The 14,866-nt window shown below is 46.4% G+C and overlaps 1 protein-coding gene across 1 annotated transcript in view; it reads left to right on the top strand.

Annotated features, from left to right (window-relative positions):
• LOC105476109 (phosphatidylserine synthase 1) overlaps window positions 1–14,866 on the top strand; it is a 72,200-nt gene that overhangs the window by 52,589 nt on the left and 4,745 nt on the right. Inside the window, exons 10-11 of the mRNA XM_011731772.3 lie at window positions 4,337–4,436; window positions 14,550–14,618. Of these exons, the coding sequence (XP_011730074.1) occupies window positions 4,337–4,436; window positions 14,550–14,618 (169 nt within the window). The remainder of the gene's footprint in view (window positions 1–4,336; window positions 4,437–14,549; window positions 14,619–14,866) is intronic.

The following is a 14,866-nucleotide window of genomic DNA, read 5'->3' as shown; positions in this document are numbered from 1 at the left end:
GCTTATCCTGGGAAAGTTCAAAGAGATTTAAAGTTGAACTGAGTAAAGGGACCTATTGCTGAGCTGTGTGGAGGAACCCCCAGCCCCCCTGGGGGTGAGGAGGTAGGAGGAGGTAGGTGGTCTCACACTGGTGGGCTTAATACAGGCTCCCACTGTGCTCAAGCCTTGGGCCTCAGCCGTAAACTAGCCGCCCTCTGAGTCTTGGTAGAAAAGTAATGTTAGCCTTCTGGAAGGATGCTATTGATGAGGACTCCCTCTAGTGGGCCAGAGGTAATGGTGGGGGCAGTTGCTGGCGGTTACAGGAGCCCATGTGATCGTTGGGTTCCCACCACTTCTCACCATCTCCACAGCCCCAACCTGAGTCCCCGTGTCTGGATGAGCGCAGTAGCCTCCCTGCCTCTGCTGTTGTCTTCTCACACAGTTCTGTTCAGCCAGCAGAAGGTTTTTGAATATTCATCACCATGCTGTTCACAATAGCAGACATGGAACCCACCTAGGTGTGCATCAGTGGTGGACTGGATAAAGCAAATGTGGTACATAGACACCATGGATTAATAGCCATAAAAAAGAACGAGATCATGTCCTTTGTAGCAACATGGGTGGAGCTGGAGGCCATAATCCTAAGCAGGAACAAAAAACCAAATACCGCATATTCTAACTTAAAAGTGGGAGCTAAACATTGAGTACACATGGACATAAACATCAGTGTAATAGACACTGCTCACTACTAGGGAGGGACGAAGCGAGGCATGGGTGGGAAAACTACTTGCTGGGTACTATGCTCACTACCTGGGTCCAATATACACATGTAGCATTCCTCCACATGTATCCCCGTATGTAAAATAAAAGCTGAAAATTAAAAATATATATATATATATATCTATATATTTAAAATATATATTAAGCAAACTGGCTAGGCATGGTGGCTCATGTCTGTAATCCCAAGCACTCTGGGAGGCCAAGGCGGGCAGATCACGAGGTCAGGAGGTTGAGACTATCGTGGCCAACATGGTGAAACCCCTTCTCTACTAAAAATACAAAAGATTAGCCAGGTGTGGTGGCACATGCCTATAGTTTCAGCTACTTGGGAGGCTGAGGCAGGAGAATCTCTTGAACCCAGGAGGCAGAGGTTGTAGTGAGCTGAGATTGCACCACTGCACTCCAGCCTGGGCGACAGAGTGAGACTCTGTCTCAAAATAAAATAAAATAAAATAAAATTACATATATATATATATATGGAGAGAGAGAGAGAGAAAACCATGTTAAACCCTCTGCTCTAGACCCTCTAGGATCCCCTCAGACTAAAAGCCAAGCCTAAGGGTGGCCTTCTATGTCCATGCTATCCTGACCTCAACTCAGCCCTTTCCCCTGATTCCTGGCCCTTCCTTGTGCCTTTCCCATGCCCAGGCCTCAGTCCAGGACTCTCCACACTTATATAATCCCATAGCCGACCCCCTCACCTCCTCCTAGCCACCTTCTCATGAGACGTGCCCACACACACAGACAATGGCTTAGCTAAGAATCCTCAGCACATTGAAGCAAATCATATCCTAAAGTCACTAACTCAAAAACACTGGTCTTCAGAAAAAACTTCAGGTTGGCCAGGTGCAGTGGCTCATACCTATAATCCTAGCACTTTGGGAAGCTGAGGTGGGTGGATCACTTGAGCTCAGGAGTTCAAGATCAATCGGGGTAACATGGCAAAACCATGTCTCTACAAAAATACAAACATTAGCTGGGCGTGGTGTCGTGAGCCTGTAATCCCAGCTACTTGGGAGGTAGAAGAATTGTTTGAGCCTGGGAGGTGGAGGTTGCCGTGAGTCGAGATCATGCCACAGCATTCCAGCCTGGGCAACAGAGTCAGGGACAGTCTCAAAAAATTAAAAAAACAAACAAAAAAAATTAAAAAAAACTTCAGGTCATTATGAGGCCAATGATTGGATTCTGGCCAGTATTTTCTTAAAATGAAATAAGGATGCAAATTGTCTTATGAAGCTTTTGTTTCAGTGCGTGAGTGTGTGTGTGTGTGTGTGCGCGTGCACCTGTATACTGAATCACAGTGAAAATTATGTTTCTTGCCATGGTTCTTAATGGGTCTTAAATCACAAAAGTTTGAGAAACACAGCTTTAGTAGGCCAATCAGCATGCTTTTAAAAGGGGCCTCAGGCTGTCTCATGTCTATAATCCCAGCACTTTGGGAGGCTGAGGTGGATGGATCATTTGAGGTGAGGAGTTCCTGACCAGCCTGGCCAACATGGTGAAACCCTGCCTCTACTAAAAATACAAAAATTAGCTGGGTGTAGTGGCACGCACCTGTAGTCCCAGCTACTCAGGAGGCTGAGGCAGTAGAATCACTTGAACCAGGGAGGCAGAGGTTGCAGTGAGCCGAGATTGTGCCATTGCACTCCAGCCTGGGCGACAGAGCTAGACTCCATTGAAAAAAAAAAAAAAAGTAGGGACCCTCAAGTCTAGTTGAATATTCAGAAATCTTTCATAATGAACTCAGGGTGTTCCCTCTGGCTTATGGGTAGATAATCACACTTATGTCCTGGGCTCAACACTCCCAGCATAGGAGTTTTTCAGGAAGTCCCAACCAAAGATAAAATCATCCTTTTTATGTCTCCTCACTGCACAGACTGGAATACCAAACATGTAACTGCCACCTAGCCTCTTAATCACAGTCTAGACTTCAGAAGTACAGTGAAAAAACCTGGCTTCCTCCACTGAAATGATGCTTTCTCACATGTGGTACGCTTTGTGGAGCAGCGCTTTAAAGATTCAAGCCAACCACTTGAATCTTTGTTTGGTTTGGGCTAGGGGAAAAGATAGCCCCAGACTCTCTAAAGACACATTCCGGAGACTTTCTGTTGATTTTGCTGCTTTGCTGACGTGGTTCTAACTCCAGGCATTCAGGCCTTCAGTTGTTTCGAGCCATCCGCACTGTTGATGATGGCAGTGACCACTGTGTCTGCCAGTAAGCTGGGGTGCCAAAGGCCTTCTTAGCCCTTCTTGCCATTTTTTTTTTTTGAGACAGAGCCTCACTCTGTTGCCCAGGCTGGAGTGCAGTGGTGCCATCTTGGCTCACCACAGCCTCTACTTCCCAGGCTCAAGTGATTCTCCTGCCTCAGCCTCCTGAATAGCTGGGACTACAGGTGTGTGCCACCATGCGTGGCTAATTTTTGTATTATTGGCAGAGATGGGGTTTTACCATCTTGGTCAGGCTGGTCTTGAACTCCTGACTTCAAGTGATCCGCCCGCCTCAGCCTCCCAAAGTGCTGGGATTACAGGTGTGAGCCACCATGCCCTGCCCCTTCTTGCCTTTTTAGAAAACATCTGTGTGAGTACACCATTCCTGGAATGTCCAGATCTTATCTTGAGCAAGGAATGCATAAAATGGACTTGTCTGAAATCACTATTCTTATGCTGCCTGGGATCTCATGGCCAACTGTGTCAACCTCACCTCATCCATTCTTACCTCCAAGTCCTGAACCTTTAGAAAAGCCCATTTTTTATAGCCATAAATGAAGATACAGAACACAAGAGTGGCTTTTTTAATGCCTTAAAGGGGAAATATGAAGTGTGTGGCATTTCCTTAAACAAAAAAATTGTATTTAGCACAATCTTTTACATATCAAGAGAAGGTAAAGGGTTTATATTGTCACCAAAAATGGGGCTATTTAATCTGGAAATTCTTAGAAGGCTGGGAAGGAATGTGATTAATGCCTTCAAATTATTGAAAGACTCCCTTGGAAGGGTCAAACTCACCCCGTGTGGCAGCCAGCTAGCCTCTTAATCACAGTCTAGACTTCAGAAGTACAGTAAAAAAGCCTTCAGGGTTCCTCCACTGAAATGATGCTTTCTCACCTGTGACATGCTAGGGCAATGTCAGGACCCAGGGTAGGAGGTATAGGAGGCAGATACCAGCCTGAGACAGAGAAAAACTTTCTAACTGCTAAAGAGTTTGACCAGAAAAATAAGCCACCTTGCAAAGGTAGTAGGTTCCCTGTGCCTGAGAAGGTTCCAGCAGAGGCGGCGTGATCACCCACCCTTATAGCAATGGAGGGACTAAGTTAGGTGATGCCAGCGCCCTAGCTATTAAAATTTATGAGTCATGATTTTGGTCTGGGAAGAAGGCAGAGGTGAAAAATTCTTTATTATTTCCGAAATAAATGCCGTTGGCTCGAACAGTGTTATTTTGTGGGGTACCTGCTACCAGTGTTTGGGGCAGAAATCACGTGATGAGTTGAACTTTTTGATTCAATCATGCATATTTTGGCTAATGTGTATCCTCTGGTAAGACGGATTAATACTTACCCTCTGTTCTCTGTCTGATTAGGGTCATTGGTTTCCTGGAGGCCATTGTCTGCATAAAATTTGGACAAGATCTCTTCTCTAAGACCCAAATACTCTATGTTGTGCTTTGGCTTCTTTGCGTGGTAAGTCATTGCATTTTACCCAAAAGCATTAGCTAAACTCTCATAGTATTGCTTTAAACAGAGGGAGAAGAAGTTGTGTGTCAAAGTTCCTTAGAATTTCATAAAAAGATGTTCTGTTGTGATTGTCTGAGACTGGCCACCAGCCTAATTTCAAGAATAAGACACACCTACACAGTATCTGAAATGAGTCACCTGAGCAGGTTACAGTCTAGTGCCCTCGTCAGGTATACCCCACGTGCATTTACTTCACTCATGGGAATCTGTCTACACGGCCTACACATTTAGGGACTGCCATGAAGGGACAAGGAAGATCACAGTGCACTTTGCTTTCTCATCATCATGCCGTATACATCTTAACATACATATCATTGCACATGGATTTATATATAAAAGGACATATGGTGATTCACAGGCAATAAAATATGTTTTGGAAGATAATTCGATCCTGCAATTTCTGCCTTCCAGGCCCATGTTATAACCCAAGTCTGGATATAACCTTCCACTCTGAAGGGAAGAGCCTGGAGGGACGCCGGCCTAAGCCTTGGTTCTTTTGCCCTGGGGCTCTTCCCTCACCTTTCAAATGAAGTAAGATAGCACCCAGTTACACATTTTGTGACTGCCATTCTTTATTTAAATATTTGAAGTTATTATTTTGAAGAAAAGTTCTTATTTTATATTTAAGCTTAAGATTTTTCACTTAGTCTAGAAAATGTATTGGGCTTTCTAAATAATCATAGAACATTTCAGCCATGTGCAAGTAGAGAGAATAGATGGCCCCTCATGAACCCATCATCGGTTATTAACTCAGGGCCAATTGTGTTTCCTCTTATGTTGTACCCACGGCCCCAACCGCTAACTTATTTTGGAACGGATCCACCTTTAATATTTCAGGATGGATCACTAAAAGAAGCTCAGGATGCTTTTTAGGTTTAATGCAACCACCCTACCATTATCATATCTGAAAAAGAATTAACAGTAATTCCTTAATATCATCAAGTACCTAATCAGTGTTCAAATTACTAACTTTTTCTTAAAGCTTGTATTTGCTTAACAATGTATTTGAATCCACATTCACCCATCGTGACTGGTTGGCATGCCTTTTAAGTCTCTTAATCCATAGGTTTTCCTTCTATCGCTAACCCTCTTTCCCTCGTAATTTATCAGTTGAAGAAAGCAGCTCTTTTGTCCTATAGATTTTCCCACAGTCTGGATTTTACTTATTTTTATCCTATCTTATAATTTAACATATGTCTTTGTCCTCTGTATTTTCTGTAAGTCGGTAATTGGATCTGCAGGCTTAATCACATTTGGGTCTAATTTTTTCTTTTCTTTTCTCTTTTTTGGCAAGACTAACCTTTGTATTTTTAATGTGTCTTTTATCGCCTTTAACGGGATCTATTTTTAGGGTTACTTGTTAGAGATCCTAACTGTGCCAAGGCACAGTGAGCCTGTTCTGTCCTGTTTCATCTTGAACAATAGAGGGGAATAATGATCTCCTTTGTATTTAAACTACAGAATTAATGCCCAAGTATATTTTTCCATGTCGGTGAGACTAAATGTAAGGAATCGGTTAAGGAAATGTGTCAGAAGTGCCCAGAGATTTTCACCATGCTTCTCTCGGATATATCTCTGGCCTGTGCACCTCAAGTCTGAATTGTAATAGGACCTGACTGCAGGGGGCAGAGGTGGGTGCCCTCTTCACTGGGTACCAGAGAACCACCTGCCCACAGGGAGGGTGAGATAGGCAGTACTCCCAAGACGAGACAGACAACCCTCCTCACCACCGCAAATCACAGGCCTCCCAGCTGCCTCCTTACCACTGCCCCCAGGCAGCAGTGACCAGAAAGGTCTTCTCAGGCCACCTACCCAGGCAGTCCTCTCTGGTCCCTGTCTTAGTCCATTTCCTGTTGCTACAACAGAATACCATGGGCTTGGTAGTTTACAGAGAAATTAAATCACAGTACTTTATTTGGCTCACAGTTCTAACAGCTGGGAAGTCCAAGAGCATGGTATCTGGCAAGGGTCACCCCATGATGGAAGGGTGGAAGGTGGAAGTGAGCATGTAAGACAGCAGGAGGTGGGCCGGACTCACCCTTCTTATCAGGAACCCACTCTCACAATCACTAACACACTCCTGTGATAACAATCCCACTCCTGCAATAATAGCATCAATCCATTTATGGGGTGCACTCCTCATGACCTAATCCTGTTTTAAAGGCCTCACCTCCCAATATTATTACACTGACAGCTAAGTTTCAACATGAGTTTTGGCAGGGACATTCGAGCCATAGCATTCCACCCCTCACCCCTGCTTCTCACGTACAAAATACATTGATTTCCCAAAAGTCTTAACTTGGCCCAGCATCAACTCCAAAGTTCAGAGTCTCATCTAAATCAGACATGAGTGACAGTCAAGGCACAATTCATCCTGAGGTGAATTAATCCCACATGGACACCACCACAGTTTCTGGCCTATACCTTCCAGAGTGGTAGCCCAAGCCACACCAAGGTCCACTTGAGCCACAGCCAAGAAGAACTATGCCAGCCGTGAGTGTGTGAAATCAAACAGGTCATCTACTTCCACAATACAATAGTGGGACAGGCATAGGATAGACATTGCAAATCCAAAAGGGAGAAACAGGCAAGAAGAAAGGGATAAGCAGTCCCAAGTAAGTCCAGAACCCAACAGGGAAACATTACATCTTAAAGCTGGAGAACAATCTCCTTTGACTCCATGTTCTGCATCCTGGCCTGGGGCAGGAGTTAGGCCCCCAGGCCCGGCAGCTCCACCCCTGTGGCTGTGCCGGGTTCGGCCAGTGCTTCAGTTCTTCCAGGCAGGAGTTGCACACTGGCGACCCTACAGTTCTGTGGTGTTGGGGATGACCCTGCTGCCACTGCTCCTCTCTGGTGGCTCCAACCCCACATTTCTCCTTGGCATTGTCCTAGTAGTGACTTTCTGCAGTGGCACTGCCCCTGTGGCGGGTTTTTGCCTAGTCTTCTAGGTAGTTTGCCGCATCCTTTGAAATCTAGGTGGAGGAAGCCATGTCCTCCACAGCTCTTGGATTTTGCATATCTGCAGAATTAACACCACACGGACGCCACCACGGTTTATAGCTTATCCCTCCCACAGTGGTAGCCCAAGCCACACCAAGGCCCACTTGAGCCACAACTAAGGCAGCCAAGGAGTGCTCTGCTAGAATGTGGGAGTAGAGTCCCTAGGTAGCCCTGGTCAGTGAGCCCGGGGAGGGCTTCCCAGGCCTGTAACCAAAAACCATTCTGCCCTCTTCGAGTTCTGGGTCTGTGATGGGAGGGGCAGCCTTGAAGATCTCTGAAATGCTTTTGCTTTCAGGGGTCTTCCTCCCATTTTCTTGATGAATAGCACCTGGTTTCTTTCTTTCCGTGGTAATCGCTTTAAGAGTCACGTGGCCTTACCCTTAGTGTTTGGAATATGCTTTTTCACTCCTTACATGGCCAGGCTTTGAATATTCCAGATTATTCCATTCTGCTTCCCTTTTAATTATAAATTATCTTTTAGTCATTTATTTCCTCTTGAATTTCATTGTATGCAGCCAGAAGTAGCCACACAGTAGCCTGAATGCTTTGCTGCTTGGCTGTCTTCCACCGGATATCCTAGTTCATTGCTCTTAGGTTGCACATTCCAGAAAGCCTTCAGGCATGGACACAATTCAGCCAAGGTCTTTGCTACTATATGACAAGGATGCCCTTTACTCCACTTTCCAATCCTTGCTCTTCGTTTCCATTTGAAACCTCATCAGAATGGCCTTGACTGTTCATATTGCTACCAGCATTCTGGTCATGAACACTTAAGTAATCTCTAAGAAGACTGAGGCTTTCCCTCTTTTCTTCTGGGCCGTCACCAGGATCGCCCTTAATGCTCCCTTTACAGCAATACAGGCTTTTTCTAGCCTGTGCCTCCAAATTCTTTCAGCCTCTACCCATTAGCCAGTTCAAAAACTGCTTCCACATTTTCAAATATTTGTTATAGTAACCACCCCACTTTTTGGTACCAATTTTGTCTTAGTCCATTTTCTGTTGCTATAACAGAATACTGCAGACTAGGTAATTTCTAAAGAAAAGAAGTTTATTCCACCCACAGTTTTGGAGGTTGGGAAGTCCAAAAGCATGGCACTGGCATCCAGTGAGGTCATCCCATGGTGGAAGGGCAGAAGGCAGAAACAAGTGCACCAGACAGAGAGGGAAGTGCCAAACTCATGCTTTTTATCAAGAACCCACTCCCAAGGTAACAGCCTGAATCCATTCATGAGGGCTTTGCCCTCATGACCTATCACCTCTTAAAGGTCCCATCTCCTAATGCTGTTAAGTTGGCAGTTAAGTTTCAAGGAGAGTTTTGGCAAGGACATTCAAACCATAGCAGTCACCCAGACTGTAGGGACCCCTCTAATTTCTCTTTAAGTTTTAGAGACTTTCGGTTACTTATTTGACACTTAGAATATACCTCCTTACATGGGTTAGCCTTTGTGTCTGTGTGATTGTAACTTATTGAGGACATGCACCATTTCTTATGCTCCCATTGACCTCTGCTTCACTTGGTGCAGACCTCTTAGTCCGGGCTTCATTCACAGACAGTTGCTGAGTGCTCCTCCGTGCTGTGCCTGGGGCTCTAGCCACACAGATAGATGACGATGATAAGATTTACTGATGCCTACTATATGCCAGAGACTATTCTAAGCACTTTCATGAATTCCACATTTGATCTTCACACTTTGAGGGAAGGTATTTTCTTATCCCTCTTCTATAGATGAGGAAACGAAGGCACAAAGAAGCTCACTAACTTGCCCACGGTCACATAGGTAGTTAAGTGGCAGAACCAGGACTCAAACCCAGACATTCTCTGTAGGGAACTGCTCTTCATCACTGCCCTCCAAGGATCTGTGAGTTCAGATGGCAATTAGACATGCAAATTAATTATGTTAATATGTGATAAATACTATAAAAGATTGTGTGCATAAGGCTAAAGGATACTTAGAGCAGCACACATGCTGGGGTTAGTGAAGGCTCCTTGGTGATACGTGAGCAGGATTTTTAAGGGTTGCAGTGCATGGCTGGCTTTCCCCCAACCTCCCAGGCCCCAGCTAAAAACCTGGAGGCTGCTTCCTGTCCTCCATCACTCTTCAAATCAGCAAGCCACTAAGCTCTGTTAATTCGACAGTGTAGCTGAACTCCATCTCCTCTCCATTCCCACTGCCCCTGCGGCTGTCAGAGCACACATTTTCTTGCCGTTCTGCCCTCCAAATCCATTCTCCTTGCTGCTGTCAAAATGATCTTCCAAATTCAGAACTCAGTCTCTTTCTTCTGCTAAGAATCATTCTCTCTGGTTGGGGGCTTGAGAGGGCACAATAACACAATCTTTTTCCCCACCTGAGTTAAAAAATAAGTAAGAGATAAGCAAGATAGAGGAAAGATATGGGGATCAGAGTAGCATCTTCATTACTGAGAATTCACCTTTTGCAGGAAATGCTGGCTTTAGAGTCACCAGTCAAGGTGTGACTCCTCCCCAGGGAAGGAGTGAGGGGTGGAGGGAAGCAGTGAAGCTTCCTCCACATAGGAAGAAACTTCAAGAAGGAAGAAGGCCCCCCACCACGAAACCTCCTAGATGAATTATGAAATCTGCTTGTGTGTTCAGGACCTTCATAGTGGGAGCATGCCATCACATCTGTCCACGTGTACTCTATTCTCAGGCTGCACTTCTCTGCTGGTAGTTACCTAAACAAGTCATCCTTTCAGACTTCTTTTTCCCTTCTCATGCTGTTTTCTCTGCCTGATCTGAAAGACTTTCCCTGCCTTATCTACCTGGTGAAACTTATACCCCAAAACCAACTTAAACATATGCCCCCCCAATGAAATATGCTCTGACTTCCAAGGCAAGTAGATAGCTCCCTCCTTGGGACCAGTAGCACTTTGTGTGTAACTCTCAGTTCTAACCCCAGTGCAGTGGAATTTGTTTTGTTTCTATCTGTCTTCTCCACACTGCACTCCTTGCTCAGAAAGAATAAGTTGAAGTCATCCTTTTGGCCCCACTGTCTCAAGCACAGTGCCTGGTGCATAGGAAGTACTCGGCAGCTTCGTGGAGAATAAAGGAATGAGTTCAAGAAACAAAGACTTGCGACATACAGGTGACCGGTGGCCGGGGGACAAACATACAAAGACAGGAAGCTGTGAGAGTGCCCAGCGGCTCACGAAGGTGGTGACCTGTTTGAGGAGTGACAGTGAAGAGAGCGAGTTGGATGAAGAGTAGGACAGGGTCCCCTGCTCAGGAAGGGCTTTGCACGGCTGTAGTCAGAGCCCCAGTGATTTTTAAGTGGGGAAACAATGTGGTCTGATCTGTGTCTCATGGAGAAACACCATGGAGGCTGGGAGAGTCTAGAGGGAAGATGGGTTGGGGGCCGGAGGTGCAGTCAGGTGCTGCCAGGCCTACTTGACAAGTAACCGAAGCTGAACCAAGGCAGAGGCATTGAAGATGCAGAGGAAGGGCTGGATCTGAGAGTTGTTTAAGGAATCCGCTCAACACGATGCCGTTCCTGTTGTGATCACTGGGAGGGCACTTGAGTGCCACTCCAAAGGTTCTAATTAGTGCCACTGGGTGGCCACCGGTGCTAGTGACAGATTGGAGGATATAGGAGAAGCCCATTGAAAGGAGGAGGTGAATTTGGTTCAGGGGATTTGGGTTTGAGGAAGCTTTAGAATTTACAGGTGGAAGTTTCCTGCTTGACGGGAAATTCTAATCTGTCAGTAACACTGGGAAGATTTATTTCCACGTTGGTGGAAATAAAATACTTGGGAGGAGCCCATGTGGAGGGTGCGGTTGGAGTCCTGGGATTAGGTTATGAGCTCGGGAAACATGCCTCTGGGAGAGGAGCTGACTGAGGCTGGGATTCCTTAATAAGAGGTCAGGCTGGGGACGATGAGCAGGATTTTGAAGACAAGCAGAATCTCTGATTAGACTTACCAGTGATGAGACATGAGAGAGGGACCTGGCCTGAAAAGAGGCCCTGAGACGGGATGATTAGGGGTCTCCACTGCCTCCCTTTAAAGAAGAGCAGAAACAAGGTCCTGGCACTTTTTTTATATTCCTGACCTTTATTATAAAGAGCAAGATTGATCTCAGACTTAGGAGTAGAGGCGAACATTATTAAATAAGAGAGCTTCAAGTTACACTGTGATTTCTGCACCACTCAGAGAAGCAAAGCCCCTAATTACTCCCCTGGCCTGGTAAGAGAGCGCACACGGAGGAGCTTGAGATTAATGCAGAAGCAAAGATCCCGGGTGCTGGTTAGTAAGCTTTTCCAGGAGCGTGGTTGTCTGCTCGGCTGTCATTAATTTGAATGCTCATTACCATAATGTAGAAGCCAAGCTGGGGTCCTGCGCTCTCGTTGCCGCCAGCCCCCGTGGTCCTGGACAGCCTGGCTGTCACCCCATGTAGTTTCTTCTCGCTCCCCTGCCCTTTCTTTAAACGACGTGTGCAATTGCTATTTTAAATCTGAGCCTTGACATTTTCAGTGGGTACGTGCCTAGATTTCCACAGGTGTGATTGCAAACCTGTAAATTACCGGCTTCCGTTTGCTGGGACAAGTGTAAAATGGGCCTCTTTGTACGCAGGTGAAGTAGATTTGGCAATCACAACAGACCCTCTGTGTGACGATTGTGATGATAAGCACCTGTCGTTCTCCACTTGCCTGCCGTTTGCCGCTGGAGGGAGCGGCAGCTGCCACTGCCTGTCCTATTGGGCCTGGGGCTGGGGAAGGGAAGAGTCCCGCGTGCCTGCCCTCTGGTGGTCAGAGTTTGCAATGACACTTCTAGTGGAGGGACCCGCCTCCCCACAGCCCTCTGGTTTGGGGAGGTGGAACCTAACCCCCCTGCCCCCTGTGTGAAACCCAGAATGTCCTGTTTTGCTCTTTGTAAGGGTCCTAACGCATACACAGGCTTACACTCTGCAAATCATCTCTAGTCCTTCCCACTCTTTCCATGCCATGAAAATGACACACTTAACGTTGGTATATATAAGAAATCTGGGCAAGCATTAGAGTGTGTTAAAGGTTGGAAGTCATTTTCACTTTGTAGTTTTAATGTATTCATTCATGGCCTAATTTTTTGATGGAGATGAGCTTTTTAAAAAAATCCCTTTGGGAGGCCGAGGCAGGCAGATCACGAGGTTAGGAGATCGAGACCATCCTGGCTAACACGGTGAAACCCCATCTCTACTAAAAATTAGCCGGGCGTGGTGGCCGGTGCCTGTAGTCGCAGCTACTTGGGAGGCTGAGGCAGGAGAATGGCGTGACCCGGGAGGCGGAGCTTGCAGTGAGCCGAGATCCGGCCACTGCACTCCAGCCTGGGTGACAGAGCGAGACTCCGTCTCAAAAAAAAAAAAAAAAAAATTCCCTAACCTGTAGGTATATGCCAGTTTGCACGTGGGTTTAATAGGAAATGAACCAGTGGCGTTGCTTGTGCTTTTCATTCTCTCTCCACGCTGCCACTGTTCCTGCTTCCACGTAACTGGCACGGAAGAGGATGGCTAGCCGGAGTGTTGCTCTCCTTTCTTTTTTGGAACTAAGATGGCACTGTGTATCCAGCAGCTACCAGGAAATGTCGCTGATAAAGGAACTGGGCCAAAGCTAGACTGCAAGCTGCCATGATGAGAATTCACAGCCCCTGCCTTCCCACCCTACCACCAGACTGTGGCCGTGAAGAGGGGAAGTTGCTGCTGTTCGCTGTTCCCATGATGCTTTTCATCCTCAGGGATGGATACATGGATGGAGAAATAAAGCTATATAGGCATAAAGCCAATATTTGTATCAATAGCCATCCCTTAAACTCAGATCGGGGGTTTTAAGAGACCTGAGTTCCAGCTCCAATGTTCACCTCTCTGAGCTTTCGTTCTTCTTCTGGAAAATGAGAGGCAATGGAGTTAATGGTCTCTGAGGTGACCTTTTGGATCTAAAGTTATGATTCTTAGAACTAAAATTATTTCCTTGAGAAGGTCCCTCCATGCTCTCACAGCTGTCCCCACAGTTGGTGCAAGATGATAGGGGTCCAGGAAAATGACAGGTGCCCAGGTGTCCACAGGAAATGCAGGGGGAGAGATGGAGGCTCAACACCGGGATGGCTTGATGTGAATGGGTTTCTAGAGCGAGGAATTCGGAAGGAACAGGCAGTTGCTTGTTTTGTTCTGGTTGCTTTGCTTGCAGTGGGGAAGGTGAGGCCGGGGAGATTCATGGCCCTGCTCTCCCCGCTGGCCCTCCCTCCCTTCTGCCTTTGGTATGCAGTCTAGGCAGCCGGAGACTTTTCCCAAGCTTTGATTTTTTTGACATGTTTTGAAACTTTGGATTCTTGTCTATGCTTTTCTTTCCTTAAATTAGGGTAAAATTTAGGGTGTGGGGGCAGGCCGAGTGGGTGGGGCAAGTGTGGAGTAGAGATTGTCTCTGCCTCTGGGCACCCACAGGCCACACCCTCCTCATTCCACTCAGGGCCTTACAGAGCATCTTTATTTTCTCTTTGTTTTCCTATCCATATAACCAAGAAAAACAAAAACTGGGGTCAGAGTAGGGTCACTGACACTCAAAAGCCTGGAAAAGCAAGGGCAGCCCTGTCCCGCTGAGCTCCCCACCCTCTGCCCCCGGAGTGTTTGTCCTTGGGCCCTCAGGGGCCATTGTGACCTCTTCCCCCTAGAAGCTGACACACTGAGTCCTCTTAGCGCTCTCATGTGATGGGGAAACCGGGAGAGAATGGGCCCTGAAAATCAGAACTAGAACATAGAATCCTCTGTGTCGTCTTCAACAGAACCCGCAAAGCTATCAAGAAAACGCATCCCACCGTATCCCACATCTGAAAATGGTCTTTCTTGGTTTCTGATAGTAGAGTCACAGGTAGTAACTGTGGTCTTATCATAACCCTTGTTGTCAGAAGCTTTGGGTGTGCACCCTCCCCTTGAGGTCTGATCTCTGCCATGTCCAGCCGTTTTGTAACCTGCGTCCAGACGTCAATGCATTGAGCCGTCCTGCATTAATTCCCATTGAAACCCCGAAGTTCTGGGCAATTGAATTTTTTTGTGCAGCGTCATTTGTTTTTCTCTTCCAGGCTTTCACCACTTTCCTCTGTCTGTACGGCATGATTTGGTATGCAGAACACTATGGTCACCGAGAAAAGGTATGGAAGGAGAGGCAGGTTAGCTCAGAGCACATGCCTGTAAGGATATGGCGAGGCGAACACTGAGGTCAGGGCCTCCAGTCCTGCCACTGCAGAAACTGCATGTCGTAACTCATTCCCTAGCAGTTGCTGGCCCTGCTTGGGACTGCTCTGTTCAGTAGATCAATATTTTTATCTAACTTTTGTTAGACAAAAAAATGTTATGTTTGTTTGGAGGAAAAAAAAGTGATAGGAAAGCCGTGGACTGG

The sequence above is a fragment of the Macaca nemestrina genome, chromosome 8 (assembly GCF_043159975.1).
Source record: "Macaca nemestrina isolate mMacNem1 chromosome 8, mMacNem.hap1, whole genome shotgun sequence".
In the NCBI taxonomy this organism is placed as follows: Eukaryota; Metazoa; Chordata; class Mammalia; order Primates; family Cercopithecidae; genus Macaca; species Macaca nemestrina.
The sequence above is the reverse complement of the archived record's forward strand: the minus strand, read 5'-3'. Positions and strand labels throughout refer to the sequence as shown.